Source organism: Mustela erminea, chromosome 20 (assembly GCF_009829155.1).
Source record: "Mustela erminea isolate mMusErm1 chromosome 20, mMusErm1.Pri, whole genome shotgun sequence".
In the NCBI taxonomy this organism is placed as follows: Eukaryota; Metazoa; Chordata; class Mammalia; order Carnivora; family Mustelidae; genus Mustela; species Mustela erminea.
Window position 1 is genome coordinate 1,907,821 of NC_045633.1, and position 14,659 is coordinate 1,922,479.

General features: G+C 59.6%; 1 protein-coding gene and 1 long non-coding RNA gene across 3 annotated transcripts in view; one reads left to right on the forward strand and one right to left on the reverse strand.

Moving 5' to 3' along the window:
- Positions 1 to 2,556: 2,556 nt before the first annotated feature.
- LOC116581251 lies at positions 2,557 to 6,405 on the reverse strand. Its single transcript, XR_004281966.1, has 4 exons — positions 6,294 to 6,405; positions 6,003 to 6,153; positions 5,652 to 5,791; positions 2,557 to 3,412 (listed from the first exon to the last, which is right to left on the reverse strand). It is a non-coding gene; the product is annotated as an uncharacterized LOC116581251 (long non-coding RNA).
- The window catches only part of GSG1L (GSG1 like), a 197,501-nt gene continuing 187,116 nt past the window's right edge, over positions 4,275 to 14,659 (forward strand). Inside the window, exon 1 of one of the 2 annotated variants that reach the window (XM_032328342.1) lies at positions 4,275 to 4,766. In XM_032328342.1, coding sequence (XP_032184233.1) covers positions 4,418 to 4,766 — 349 coding nt within the window. In that variant the 5' untranslated portion in view covers positions 4,275 to 4,417. The remainder of the gene's footprint in view (positions 4,767 to 14,659) is intronic. The other variant, XM_032328343.1, reaches the window with a different exon arrangement.

Sequence of the window (14,659 nt, forward strand, 5' to 3'; positions counted from 1 at the left end):
TTTGTCATTGCCTCTCAAGAACACGAGCCCCCTGGAGTCACGGACCGGGCTTGTCCTGTTCGCGGCGTGCCTGGCCCAGAGCAGGGACCCGATAAATCCTTCTTCAACAGTTGTCGGAAGAGCCAAGACAGTTTCAAAGGACAGGCTGATCGAATGAAGTTGCCTCCTTTCTCTTCGGCAGAACCCAGCCCCTGGGACTTCTTTGATTGCACGGAGCTCTAGGGTCCCTTCCTCTCCTGGGAGCACTCGCCCCAAGCACAAACAGCCTCTAAATCCAGCAGCACTGGGATTGGGGGGGGGGGGTTGCTTTCAAAGAAAGCCTGAAATGGCATCTTTACCAGGTGAGAGTGAATGTTTTAAAAAACCTCCAATAATTGCTAATCAATTAATCCTTGTTATAATTAGGAGGGCCCAGAGGATGGGGATGCTCTGGTTTCCCAAGCTCCGTTTTGAAGGGTTAGGATACAGGAAGGGACTGGGCTCATCTGTAGGAGCAAGTATAGGGGAGGGAGCTAGACGGGGCCGGCCAGGGGGCAGCAGGGAAACGGGAGGTCTTGGCCTATGGCGGTGGCTCAAGAGAGGGGAACAGGGGCTTGGGCCCACATTTCGGGGCCTCTAAACAAATTCCACCCGCACTCGACTCTCCTCAACCAGAGCAGGGTAAGGCCCCTCCGAGCCCTCTTCCTCACCTAACCCTGACCTTGGGCTCCGTCCTTGGCCAGCTTAGTCTCATTTTAGCCAGAATCCCACTGGGTGCGTTCAGCGAGAATCCTTCACCCTTGAAACCCACTCAGGGTCCTCATCCCCACCCTGGACATCTCCCCCGGAGCTGCAAGTGAGAGTCCTGCCAACGCCGTTCAGCGGGACTCCGTCCAGCCATGTTCTCTCTCTCTCTCTCTTTTTTGAGATTTTACTTATTTGACAGACAGAGATCACAAGTAGGCAGGGAGGCAGGCAGAGAGAGGGGAGGAGGCAGGATCCCTGCTGAGCAGAGAGCCCGATGCGGGGCTCGATCCCAGGACCCTGAGATCATGACCTGAGCCAAAGGCAGAGGCTTAACCCACTGAGCCACCCAGGCGCCCCACGATGTCTTCTCTTAATGGTGTCCCACCATCGCCCCCTGCCCTGCCCCTCCGCTCCAGCTCCCCTCTTCCTTGTTGTGTTCGGAGTGGAGCACCATCTCCCCCCTCGGAGCAACTCCCCATGGCTGTTTTCCTTACCCCTGGCCACCCCCGAGGGGATTTCAGCTGCTAGTGACGATTTGAAAACACCCATCCTCTCCAAGGGGCAGCCTAAGGAGTTAGTCTTCGTTTCAAACTTCCCCACGGCTCGAGTCCGAGGCCTGGTGTGGAATCAGTGATCTTCCCTGTGTGGCCCTGGATCGACTTCTCCCAAGGCCATCTGTCTCAGCCCATGGCAACTCTGTCCTTGGAGAAGCTCCAGCGAAATGCCCCAGGGTTGTCTTCACGCCCTCTGTTCCATCCTGGAGCGGCTCCGGCTGGACCTGCTTTCAAAACAGCCTTACCTTGCCTGGAGTTACTCACTGGTCACTAGCTGGTGCCCTTCTTCACCCAGCAGCCAGAGAGGTCCTGCTATCCCCGAAGTCAAATCATGTCTCCCCTCTGCTCAGAGCTGCTAGAGGCTTCCACCTTACTTGGGGTAAATGCCGCTGTCTTCGTAAGGGTCTACCCAGGCCTCGGTCTCTCACTTTCTCCTCCTCACCTCCGCCCCCTTGTTTTCTGCTACTCTCCTCCCTGCCCGCTCAGCTCCAGCCGCACTGCTTTTAGTTACTGCCCTACCTCAGGGCCTTTGCACTGGCTACTCCCTCTTCCTGGAACCTCCTTTCTCCGGGATGTCCCTATGGCTTGCTCCGACCCTCCTTCAAGCCTTTGCTCCAATGTCATCTTCTCAGTGAGCTCTCCTCGAAATCCTGCTTTAAAATCCCAACCTGCCCCCCTCCCTTCTAGCCCTGCCCCCTGCTGTATTTCTGCCCCTGGCCTTTAACACTGGCACACCTTACATCATAGGTATTAACGTTTGTTCTGAGCACCCAGTGGGAGCTCAACGAGCGGAAAAATATATCATCCCCACTCTGTGCTTCCTCAGGGTCTTTCTGAAGACAGTGTGATCCCTGAGTCATATTTTGGTTGGGATCTGCCGGCTTCAGATGCCCAGGGCAGAGTTCCCAGCCTGAAGGTCACCAAGTCCTGCCCACATGTCCATTGTCACAGGTCTCCATCTGAGGGATTGATTTTCAGAAGTGTACAGACACACTGGGATAAATATTACACAGCTATTTAAAAGTGATACTGAAGGGACGCCTGGGTGGCTCAGTTGGTTGGACGACTGCCTTCGGCTCAGGTCATGAACCTGGAGTTCTGGGATCGAGTCCCGCATCGGGCTCCCAGCTCCACGGGGAGTCTGCTTCTCCCTCTGACCTTCTCCTCGCTCATGCTCTCTCTCACTGTCTCTCTCTCTCAAATAAATAAATAAAATCTTAAAAAAAATAAAAGTGATACTGAAGTCCTTGCAAGTTTTTGTCCATGATGTTTTTTCTCTGTGCAGCCATTCCCTCGACTCCATGATTATCCCATGGAGGTCCTCTTTCTCAAAATAGTTGGGAAGGCCTTGCATAGGGCCAGAAAAGGGATCTAATGAACGAATCTAGAGACCCCGGCCAGCCTTCATCAGAGATCCTGCCAGGGGCACTGCCCATAATTATTACCACCCGCCAGCTGACCGGGAGCACAGGGTTCACCCACCAGAATAAGGCAATTCATACTCTGTTAACCTTGAATTCTGCCAGCCCTGCTGTCCCATAAGCTGGGGGTTGTTGGAGCAGCTCTCAGCTTGGGCAGAATTCAAATGAGCGCTTGCAATCAACATAAAATTAATTGTCGTGAGCCCTGGGCATCTGGGCCCCATGCACGGCTGGTGAGAAGGGAGTTCAGGTCATCTCGGAACAAGGTGGGGCTGGGAGCGCTCCCTGTTGGGCGATACCGCTTTGCACCAGAGAGCCCGAAAAGGTCTGTGCAGATTTGGTCCACTGACCTTGGCTCAGATGTTAATCGCAGTGGCTGGCATTTTACTGATCACCTACTATGGGCCAAATGCTTTTTTACAAGCAGGATCTCTTACAATGCCTCCTGATTACACCTCCCCCTGCCTTTTTTTTTTTTTAATAGATAGACACTTGCGGCTCCCAGAGGTTAAGTGACACCGTCGAAGCCTCCACCTGGTCAAACCCCAGAACTGCCTGGCCCCAAAGTCGGTACTCTTGACCATTCTGTCCCCAGTCCAACATGGAAGCATCCAGGCAGATGGTGTCTATAGGACACCCCTACCTAGCAGCTACAACGTGGTGTCCAGACCTCATGGGGTGGTGTTGCCCTGGATCTCAAGTGGGGACGGCCTGCAGGACAAAGTTTATTTTGTCACACACAACATCCTGTGTGGGGCGCTTCTGGCCGCCTTGGCGGCTGTTCCATGCTGGAACAGAGACCGCAGGTGACCGTAGCTTTCACCTGCCAGACAAGCCCTTCCTTTTGGTTTACACAGTCTAAGTCCCCCTGGGTGACTCCCAGAGAAAGCACAAACCGCCAAGATTCTACAACCCTGCATTCCTGGCGGGGGGACACCCCGTCGGATGGGTCCTGCCAGTTCAGGTCCCGCAGAAGGCAACCCTTTCAGCTGAGCCTGAAGCTCCCTGGCCAGGGGGAGCCCGGGGAACTTTGCCGTCCTGACCCTTTGGGACTCCTTCCTAGGGCTCCCTCCTGCCGGTCCTCGTCCCTCTGGGGGAGCCCAGTACTGTCTACTGAGGAGGATGCCCCCTCCTGGCCGGGTCTGTGGCCTCCCCCGCGCCCCCCCGCCCCCCGCCGGGATCCTCTTTCTCCGAGAGCGCGCCTCGTCCGGCGTTTCCACGCGTCTCAGCCCCTCCAATCGGGTGCGGGGCTCCTCCGAGGCGTCCCTTCTCTCCGGGTCCCCCGCCCGCGCCCGGCGTGGGGCGCCCCCTCTCCCTGCTTAGGGCGGGCGCCGGAACAGTGTCGCCGGCCGCCTGCAGGTGTCTCCCCACGGAGGGGCGCGCGTCCCTGCGCCGCGGCCGCTGCCAGGCGCCAGCGGCTCCTCGCCGAGGTGCACTCGCGCTCCGGGCTCCGGGCGCGCCGGAGCCGCTCCGCCGCCGCCGCCGCCCGCCCCCCGCGCCCCCCGCGCCCCCCGCGGGCCCCGCGCTCCCCGCGCCGCGCCCTCACCCCCCGGTGGCGGGGGGTGGCCATGGGCCCGCGCCGCGTCCGCCGCCGCCGCCGAACGCAGGCGCCCGAGCCCCGGGGCGCGGCGGGCAGCGGCCGCTGACGCGGGGCGCCGGCTGCCAACTTCGCGCGCGGAGCTCCCCCGGCGGCGCGGTCCCGGCGGCGCGGGCGGCATGAAGACGAGCCGCCGCGGCCGAGCGCTCCTGGCCGTGGCCCTGAACCTGCTGGCGCTGCTCTTCGCCACCACCGCCTTCCTCACCACGCACTGGTGCCAGGGCACGCAGCGGGTCCCCAAGCCCGGCTGCGGCCAGGGCGGGCGCGCCAACTGCCCCAACTCGGGCGCCAACGCCACGACCAACGGCACCGCCGCCCCCGCCACGGCCGCCGCCGCCGCCGCCGCCGCCGGGAACGGCCCCCCCGGCGGCGCGCCCTACAGCTGGGAGACGGGCGACGACCGCTTCCTCTTCAGGCATTTCCACGCCGGCATCTGGTACTCGTGCGAGGAGGAGCTCGGCGGGCCCGGTGAGTGAGCGGCGGCCGGGCGCCCCCGGACCGCCCCGCACCCCGCGCCCCGCACCCCGCGCCCCGCGCCCCGCTCCAAGCCCCCCGCGGCCCGCGCCCCGGCCCCGCGCTCCCTCCCCGCCGCCCGCCGAGGCGCCCCGCGCTCCGCAGGGCTCGGCCGCACGCCCGGGGGCGGGGAGCGCGCGGGAGAGTAGGGGGCGGCCGGGGCGCGCCGCTGGGCCGGGGCTGCGGGCAGAGCTGCTGCCTTTCCCGAGCTCCCGGCGCCTTGGGGGCCGTCGCGGCGCCCCGGGGAGGCGCGTCTCCCGGGCACCCAGCCCAGCGGCCGGTCGGCGGGGCGCGCGCTCCTTCCCGCGCCAGAACTCGTCTCTGGGCTCGCCCCCTCCTCCGCCTTCGTTCGCGGGGCACCGGCTCCCCCTTCCCGGCCCGGCCCGCCTGGGGGCGGTCGCACCGACTGCTGCTTCGAGGACCCCCCCCCCACACGCCGCAGGTCCCCCCCGCCCCGAGCCGGGGATGGTTGTCGTTCTCCTAGTCGGGCCTGGGGCAGCACGACAGTCGGGGTGGGGGGGGCGGTGGGTTCCCAGCGGGGAGCCTTGGTGTCCTGGCCCCCGCCCGGGAGAGGATGCAGCGGCCGGGGGGGCGGCGGGCGAGGGGCGGGAAAGCGGGACCGCTCGGCTCGCCTGGGCTCAAAACTGGGGTGGTGGTGCTGGTGGCGGTGGGAGGGTGACTTTTCCGAAGGCAGAGGAGACTGTTTCCGTGGCCTCGCTTCTCTTCCCTGCCCGCCCCGGGGCAGGCAGTGAGGCCCTGGGGTGGGTGCTGGGCCGCACCACCTCCCAGACCTTGGGGTGTTCTAGGTCGGGGCGTGGGGACCCTCTTGAGTGAACTGACCTCTCTCAGCAAGGTTACAAGTCTGTGCGTGCCCAGCTCTCTCCTGCGCTCCAGCGGGGTTTATGTGTGTACTCCGCTGTGGATGGGGGCAGGTGACAGTGGACTTTGTTTAGAATAAGCCAGTGGCCTGACTTGTTTGTCTAAAGGACAGAGAGACAAGAAGGTGTAAAATTAACCCAAGGAGGCCGCCGTCTCTGCCTGGAATCCCCTTCCCACCTTTTCCCCGGGGCTGGCTCCTCACCTCCCCACCCTGGGGGTCCCCACCCTGGCTTGCCAGGCAGGGTCTTCTGGCGTGAAGACCTCCCCATCCCCTGGGGAGGAGGGTCCCCTCACTTTGTCCCTTGTCCCCACCTTTATCTCCACCATTCTTGGCACAACCGGAGGTTTTCTGGAGCCTGCCTCTGGTCACTAGTTTCTTGTCCCCCATGTCCACAGGATGTCCCTGTGAGGGCAGGGCCTGGGGCCTCCTGGTTCACGGGCATCCGCAGCTGTTGGGTAACATCTAGCGGGTAGGAGGTCATCAGTAGGTTTTTGTGGGATTCACGTTGGATGAGAGCCTGGGATGATAAGCCAGGGGTTTCCTGGGGTGCTGTCCGCTCCGCCTTGCCCCTGGAGGTGCCCCGCTGAACTTTTCTCTCTCACCTGTGTGCTGCTAGCCGTTTTCCACACACCTGCCGTTGGAATAGGGTTAAACCTCGGAACTGGTCTGGCCCCATCAGACTCCCTCTGATGTGCACTCAGAACTCAAGTCTTTACTCTGGGATGCAGTTAAAAAAAAAAAAAAAAAAAGGAACCTCAAAAGGTATCTTGGCCAACATTTCGGCCTTCCACTCAGTCTGACCATGACCTTTTCCACAGAAGCCTCATGATGTGTTATCCTGGGGGACATCTGCACTTCTCGGGGTAGAGGTCCCCACACATCACCTCCACTTGTCACCAGGTTTCCGTTCTGCGTAGAAGCGCAGACTCCCTGTCCGTCCTTTACTCGCAGACTTAAAAGCACGAGGCTGCGTCTCCGGAGTGGTGGGGTCCCTGCCTCCGGGGTGTCCCTGCCCCCCGATGGCTGGCTGAGTGTCTTCACGGAGGTCTCTCCTGGCTTCTCCCTGAAGGTCACGGCCCACCTCTTGCAGTGATTTCCCTATGTGGAACACTCAGCCGGGGCTTGACACGGGAGATTGAAGCCCGAGAAGTTTTCATAAAAATTATTAATTGAAAAACATTTAAAGCGACGTTAGCTTCCATTTATGGAGACTTTAAGGCACACCAGGCACTGTGAGAACGTCTCACCTGCCAGATCTGGCTGACTCCTTGCCAACACCTCCGTGCCCGGCGCTCACTCCAAGGGGGGGTCGACTTCTCAGATGAGGATTTGGGGGTTCAGAGAGGTTTTCGTCCAGGCGTCCCAGCTGGTGAGGGGGCCCCGATTATCTTCAGTGACAGAAGGGGGTCAGGGTGAAGTGAATGATGGATGCTACTGGGGGGGGATCGGGGAAGGGCACCATTTGGGGGGGCGGCACTCTGCCACAGACCCTCCTCCCCAGTCCTCCGTGTGTAAAAACACGGGTGGCTCGTTTGTTGGGTAAATAAAACAAACCCACGGTTTCCCCTGTTCTCTTCCTCGCTGTTGGCTAGAGATCGCCCCTCCCAGAAAATCACAATTTTCCTCCCCGAGCGCGCGGAAAATAGTTATCAGCCTGTCAGAGCCGGTGAGGAATTTGGGAGGTCGGAGCCAGCTTGGATGGTTTCCCTGGCTGATCCCGCGGTGCCCAAATCCTGTCTCGCCCCCTCTGTGGTCCTGAAAGGGTGTCAGAAGTACCTGGCCTCAAACTTTTGTTGCCATGGCAACCTTTCTTCTGCGTTCCGTGACCATTTTTTAATTTATTTTTCACTTGAAGAGGGGAAAAAAAAAAAAAATGCCCCAGCGCCCCCCTGCCCCCTACGACATCCTGCTCTCTGCCCTCCCCACCGCCTGAGACCTCGAGGGCCATGTTCTGTCCCTCCCGGCCAAACGACAGGGAAGGCTTTCTCTGCTTCCCAGCATTTGACGTGCACCCCAGTGGAAACGCCAGCCACGAAACCCTGACCTCCTCGGGAGGAGAAGCAGCGCTTGCTAACTGCTCCTTCCTCTCCAGCGCTTGTTCGGCAATTTCTCTCTGTGCCCAGAAGAGCCTCTCCCCACTCTGGGCAGTCACGGCGAAATCGAATAAGCCCTTTTACCCACATGAAAAAATCTACAGCGTTCACCAAGGAAAACTGCAGCTTGTCCTAAACAGACACAATTTCACCAGACCGGGCACAAAGCAAGCTTTTCTCTTTCCTCTAAGAAGGAGCATCAGCCTCCTTCGGCACACAGAAAGGCAATGTGGCCTTGGCACGGAATGACCCCAAGCCCTTCACGCACATTGGATTTCTCCCCTGGATTAGATGCTCGGAAGGGCAGGGTGGTCGCCTGTTTGTTGGTATTCCGCGGGCGGGGGGGGGGTGGTGCAGCAGAGGAAAGGTCTGGAAAAGGCATAGTGAAGGTCTGGGGGTGGGGAGATGGGTTGGCGGGGTGTGGGGCGGTGCTAGCTGGGAGCACAGGTGGGGTTGGGCTTCATCTCGATTGTGTTTGAACCTGAGTAAGTCGGTGACTCGAGGAGACCGGCGGGGCTGCAGGGGAGGGTCGAGGGGGGCTTGCCTGGATGCCTGGAGGGAGGTGGGACTGAGGCAGCCACGGGGGTCCCGGGAAGCGGGAGCTCTGTTTGCCCTGGGATGGGTGAAGCGACCGTTGGTGAAGGAAGGCAGCTCCCCGAGTCTCCTGCCGGCAGTGCGGTTTGGGCAGGAGCCCCAGTTTGATCCCCTGCGGAATGGGGGATCCGAGCCGGGGGCACCTGTCAGAGGTGGAAGATGGCCGCAGAGCTATTTCTGGAAACTTCTTCAAGTCAGTGCTGCGCTCTCTCTGACCACCCAGTTCAGAGCTGACCTCCCCACACATTTCCTGCTTGCTTTTCCTTCTAGCACTTGCTACGGACTTGACCTCCGCCTTGCTTGTCTGTTTTGTGTATGGCCCACTGGCTCTGTGAAGGTGGCGGCGGAGTTCACCTGCCGTTCCCTGCTGCTCCCTTAGCGCTCAGGACCCTGGCACATAGTAGGTGCTCAGCAAACACTGTTTGAAACAATATTCATTGTTGTTAGGAGTGCTGCTCTCTCTTGGGCTCCAAGTGTCTTGTTACCCTCCAGGGAGGCCAACAGGGGACCTCTCCCCTTTCACGGAGGTGCCCACCACACACAACCTCTCCTTTGCACACCCCAGCGCTTGTGGGGTGAGGTCATTCTCACTCAGGAGGGAAAAGCCCCTAGCTGATCCCTGACCCTGGCCTTTCTTACTTCCCTTTCTTTACTACAGAAACCCCCAGATCTTCTGCTTGCTCCCTTAAATCACGCCACGATCTTTTTCATGAGTATGAGGATGGACATGATGTCCCCACCGAGGAAGCTTCTAGTACTGGGAATGTGTCGGTGTACTATCAGACAGGCTTTGTGTTAGCATCGTCGGATGGGTGAACACTGGGACTTCGAAAGGTGTGGCTCTAAGCCCAAGACCAGTGTCGTTTTCCCCCATTTCCAGAACAGCTCTCTGACAGCCTAGTACCACGGTTTCAGCTCTTTTCTGGGGCGCAGAGAGGTGAAGCGACTTGCCCAAGCACACACAGCTACCCAGTGGCAGAGCTGGGATGTGCGCCCAAGCACAAGTTTCCAGAACCTGGTTCTTGCCTGCTGTGCGGCACCACACCCCCACCGACCCAGTTCTGTCCGGCTCCCCGGGCTCCTCCAACAGAGGAAGAGCTGTGCGAGGGAGCCGTGAGCCCCAGGTTTGAGTCCGGGCTCCAGTGTCAACTTGCCGAGGGACTCTGGCTAAGTCCCATTTCCACTCTGGCCTTTTCTTTCCTCACGCGTGGAATGAAGGTTTTCTGTGTGTGTTTTTCTGTCGGGATGATGGAGGCAACAGAGAACCCTGCAAGGACAGGTTTTGGGGACAGACAGCCGGGGCCCCAGCCCCCACACCACGGCTCGCCTGCTGTGTGGCTTTGGTTGGGGGCTTGCCCTGTCTGGGCCTCAGTTTCCTTGGCTGGGACACAGGGACCATCGGAGCTGCCTCACCAATCCTGTTGGAGGTAAAGCTGACGGTGTGGGCGCTCCGTCGGCACCCAGCAAACACCCAGGAAGAGCTGCGACTGACCCTGCGGCCTGCGGGTCCGCTTGGAACTTTCCATCTGTTTCCTTTAGCCCCGCACTGTTTAGTCTTGGAATGAGTCGTCAACATTTGAGAATGCAGACACTTCACAGAAGCATATGGATTTTTGGCAGGTCTGTGAACACAGAGTCTGGGATCCCGCGGGAGTGGCAGGGGGCCCTCCCGGGAGGCCACAGGCTGCCCCCCCCCCCCCACTGTGGACACAACCCTCCCTCTTCCAGGAGCTCTGGCCTCGGACGAGTCCTCCTTGGCGCCTCTGGTCCTCATGTCCCCAGATTGTCCGCTGGCGAGTCCTGCAGCTCTTCATTCAGAATCCTGGCCCTGACCAGGCCCTGCAGCTTTTCGAAACCTGGGCTCCCTGCTTCTGCCCTCGGCACCCATGGTCCGCGTTCTACCCAGCAGTGAAAGCCAAGTCAGATCACCTCCCTCCGCTGTGCATAGCCCTCCTGTGCAGTCTGTCTCACTCAGGCGCAGAGCCCACGCCTGTGGCCCACTGTGATGTACCTGCATAGCCTCTCTGATCCCACGCCCTTCACTCTGCCCAGCCCCAAGAGCCTCCTTGTTGGTTCCTGAACGGGCCCATGCCTTCCTGCTGCAGGGCCTTTGTACTTGCTGTTCGGGCCATCTGGGGACTCTTCTCCTAGATGTCTGCAAGGCAGGCTGGCCTGGGCTCAAATGTCCTCTTTCCCAGGGGCCTTCCCTGGCCACGTCCTGTGAATCAGCGACCTCCCCCCTCCCCCCAGCGCTTCCCCCCCCCCTTCTCCCGCCACGGCTGCGACTGTTGTGTGACCCGCGACATATCATGATCTCTCTCCTCTGCTCCCCTGCCAGCGCCATGAGGACAGGACTTCGGCCCGTGTCATGGAATGTCACATGCCAGCACCAGGACAGGCTGGCACTTAGTAAGGGTGGAGCGACTCTGTGTTGAATGCATTAGGGATTCTAGAACTCAGGACTTCACGGACTTGTCAGTCACCCCCTCTTCACTGCCCGCTCTTCTGCTCGTGCTCCGTGGGACCCCATGGGGAGCTGGAGGGGGTCAGTGTGGTCCTTGTCCTTGTTCGTCTGGGATGCCAGGCTCTTGCGGCTCTCATGACTTGGGACCTCTCTGGGTGGCCCGCGGGACTGTGGTGGCGAAGCTCTTTCGGTCCCAAGAAGGACAGAAGCAGATTCAAGCCCCAGTATGGAAAAAGGTGTGTTTCGTGGGGGCAGCTGTCCCCCACAGCGTCCCGGCGGAGACACAATCGCCAGGCCTCGCAGGGCCCCACCCGGGTTCCTGGGTGCCTGAGGCGATGGGCCCTCCCGCAAACTCGAATCCTACAACGGCCAGCCCGGGACAACGGGATAGGGCCCTAGAGGGAGAACGGGCTTTGTGAGGACCTGGGGGCAGTGGCTGAGCCCCAGACACCCATTCTTATTGCCGGGTGGGGGCTCCCATGGGAGCCCCTTGTCCATTTTGTCAAAACTCCAGGTATTTTTGGGAAACCTCTTGACGGTTAAAATTTGGGAACTGATTCGATTAAAAAATAAGAAGCCTGTCCTGTGGGCGCCTGGGTGGCTCAGTTGGTTAAGTGACAGCCGCTCAGGTCATGATCCTGGAGTCCCGGGATCGAGTCCTGCATCCGGCTCCCTGCTCGGCGGGGCGTCTGCTTCTCTCTCTGAGCCTCCCTCTTCTCATGCTCTCTCTCTCTCTCATTCTCAAATAAATAAATAAAATCTAAAAAAAAAAAAAAAAAGCCTGTCCTGCAGGCCAAAAGCTAACACTTCCGAGGGGAGCGAGCCAACACTCCTTTTGCCAGCTTGCAATTCCTAGAGGCCAGCTCTGCCGGTGACAAGATTCGATTCCACATCTCTTGGTTGACGGTCTTGAGACAGAATCTGATGGGACGGCATGGTGCTGGGAGCCGCAGCTGGTCCTGTCCGCTGTGATCTGGAAGGCGGGGGTAGGATTACTCAACTGGTCCTGTGGGCAGAGGGGACCAGGACTGGGTACCAGGGCAATGGGTGGCGCTTGGGCAGATGTTCCAGAAAGGAGTGAGCCCTATTGGCCAGGACTCTAGGAGTCACTGCAAGCAAGAGAAACTCATTTGAAATGGTCTTAAGTGGAAGGAAAAAAAAAAAAAAAGGAACTATGGTTTCTCTTTTTGTATAGATTCTGATTTTTTTTTCTAAAGATTTTATTTACTGGGGCGCCTGGGTGGCTTAGTGGGTTAAGCCTCTGCCTTCGGCTCAGGTCGTGGTCTCAGGGTCCTGGGATCGAGCCCCGAGTCGGGCTCTCTGCTCAGCAGGGAGCCTACCTCCCCCACTCTCTCTGCCTGCCTCTCTGCCTACTTGTGATCTCTCTCTGTATCAAATAAATAAATAAATAAAATCTTTATTTAAAAAATAAAGATTTTATTTATTTGAGAGAGAGAGCGCGCAAGTAGGGGGAGAAGCAGAGGTAGAGGGACCAGCAGATGCTATGCTGAGCTTGGAGCCCGATGCAGGGCTTGATCCCAGGGCCCTGAGATCATGACCTGAGCCCAAATCGAGAGTCGGATGCTTAACCCACTGAGCCACCCAGGTGTCTCCCTCCGACTCCTCAACTCTTTAAGTAATTTCTACACCCAGCCTAGGGCTCAAACTCACAACCCTGAGATCAAGAGTCGCACACTCTCCTGACTGAGCCAGCCAGGCGCCCCTGTCGTGTCTCTTAACAGAAAGTCTCGTGAGCAGATTCTGGGTATGGGTCGTGTCCCGATCAAGGAGGGCTGCTGAGAATCTGTGTCTTTCCAGCCCTTGGCTCTGCCTTCCTCTGAGTTAGCGTCATTCTCAAGTGCCTCCTGCCCTGCCTTGTCCCTGACAGCTTTGAGCTCACCTCCTGTCTTTCCAAGAATTTCGGTGGGAAAAACGAGGTCTTCCTTCCCAGCATCCCAACAAAACAGTCCCAGAACTGGTTCTCAGAGGATCAACAGCCCTGAACCGATCAGTGTGGCCCAAGAGGGTAGCCAGGCCTTGGTCACTTGTGCCCTTGGTCCCATGGTCACACCCCAGAGGGTGGCGCCGGAGATGGAGACATCTTTGCCTGAGCCGCGTGGTTCTGAGGGTGTGAGGGGTGTAGCAGTGAGTTCTTGCCTTGGAATGCTGCGTAACAACAATACCCCCTTGGCTTGTGTTCCCCAGTGCTTCTAGAGAACTTGTTAGAATGCAAAGCCTCAGGGTCCTGCCCTTGGACTTTTTGCTTGGTGGGCCTGGGTGAGGCCCAGGAATCTGTATTTCTAACTAGCTCCCGGGGGGTCTTGGGGACACGGGCTGGTGCGAGCACCAGCATTGGGAGACAGCCCTGTCATTTTGCATCTGGGAATGAGGCAGTGGGCTGGCCTGGGGCTGGCTTCTGCCGAGTATGGGGTGGAGCCGGCCCCCTCGTGCTCCCCCCCCCCGCCCCGAGCCCCTGCCTGTGGGCTCCTCCTGCCTCCTGCTCTCGTGTCTCCCTGATTGCCTTCTGTTCCCCCCGCTCTGCCCTCTGGACTCCCTGCTCTTCTGGGCGCTCCAAGCTGATTTCCCACTTTTCATCTTCTGAGTTTTCAGAGGAAACGTGGTCCTCAGTTTCTGTATCGAAAAAGTGGGAGTCATGGTACCAGGCTTTCTGGATAGCTTTTTCCAGGGGTTCCTGGTTGGTATTTACTCCAAATGGAAGGCCAGAATCCCCGCTTCCCCAAACAGTCCCTCCGCTGCAGAAACGAACAGGAGGGGCCCGAACTCTGCAGCTGGGCAGTGATGTTGGTGAGACGTGGGAGGGGGCCTGGCCGACGCTGCCCGGGGCCGTTTGGATAACTCGGGGGTAGGGTGAGGGGTCTGGCCACTTCCCTGTTGGGGGGGATGGCCAGCGGCTCTGGGGGCCTTGTCCTGTGTCCCAGCCTCCCAGGGATCGGTCCAAGGTAGACGGCTGGACCAGGGTAGGGAGGGGACAGAGTAGGGAGGAGAGAGGCAGAGCGAGACGAAGGGACACAGGGAGAGAGACAGACACAGGGACACACACGGACACACACGGACACACACACACACACACACACACACACACAGAGGCATGCGGAGGGAACAGGCCCGGGGACCTGGAGGGGAGCAGCAGGGGGGGCCCTGAAGGAGCCCGGAAGGCCAGAGGGGGCCTATATGGCCCTTTCTCTGCTCTCTTCCGGAGCACCGGGGTCTGCGGCCCTTCCGGGCCTTCCTCCCTTGGCCCTGGGCCCGTGGGGAAGGCAGGGCACCCCTGGCCGCTCAACCTCCACCCATGCCCTGTAGGGGGGCCCCTCTCCACCCTGTCCCAGGTTATTTTTACCAGTCATTCACCATCTAGGAAACCCGGTCTGTGGGAGGCAGCTTCCCAGCGAGCCGACGAGATCTTCGCCCTGTCGCCTCAGGGACCCACTTGTGGATCTCCACGCCCCTCTGCCCGTGTCGGTTTGTCCTCCCTTCTCTCCGGGCCTCCGTCCACCCTGTATGCTCTGTCACAGGGTCCAGTTCTGGAAAGGGGGAGGGAGAGGCTTAACTCTCGGCTCCCGTCTGTCCCTGGCTGCTCTCCGGGCTGCCAGCCTTGTCCCACAACGTCACACGCCTCCCAGCCTTGCCTCGGGAGAGCGCTTTTGGGTGGTCCTGGGGGGTGGCTGGACAGGAATCTCGAGTTGTTCCCTCTGCTTGGAGGTTCGAGGGGAATGAACAAAGCCCACGCCGAGCCCCTGCGTTCCTGCCCTCCCCAGCTGGGGCAGGCTGCCTCCCGCTACCGGAGCCCACTGCAAAC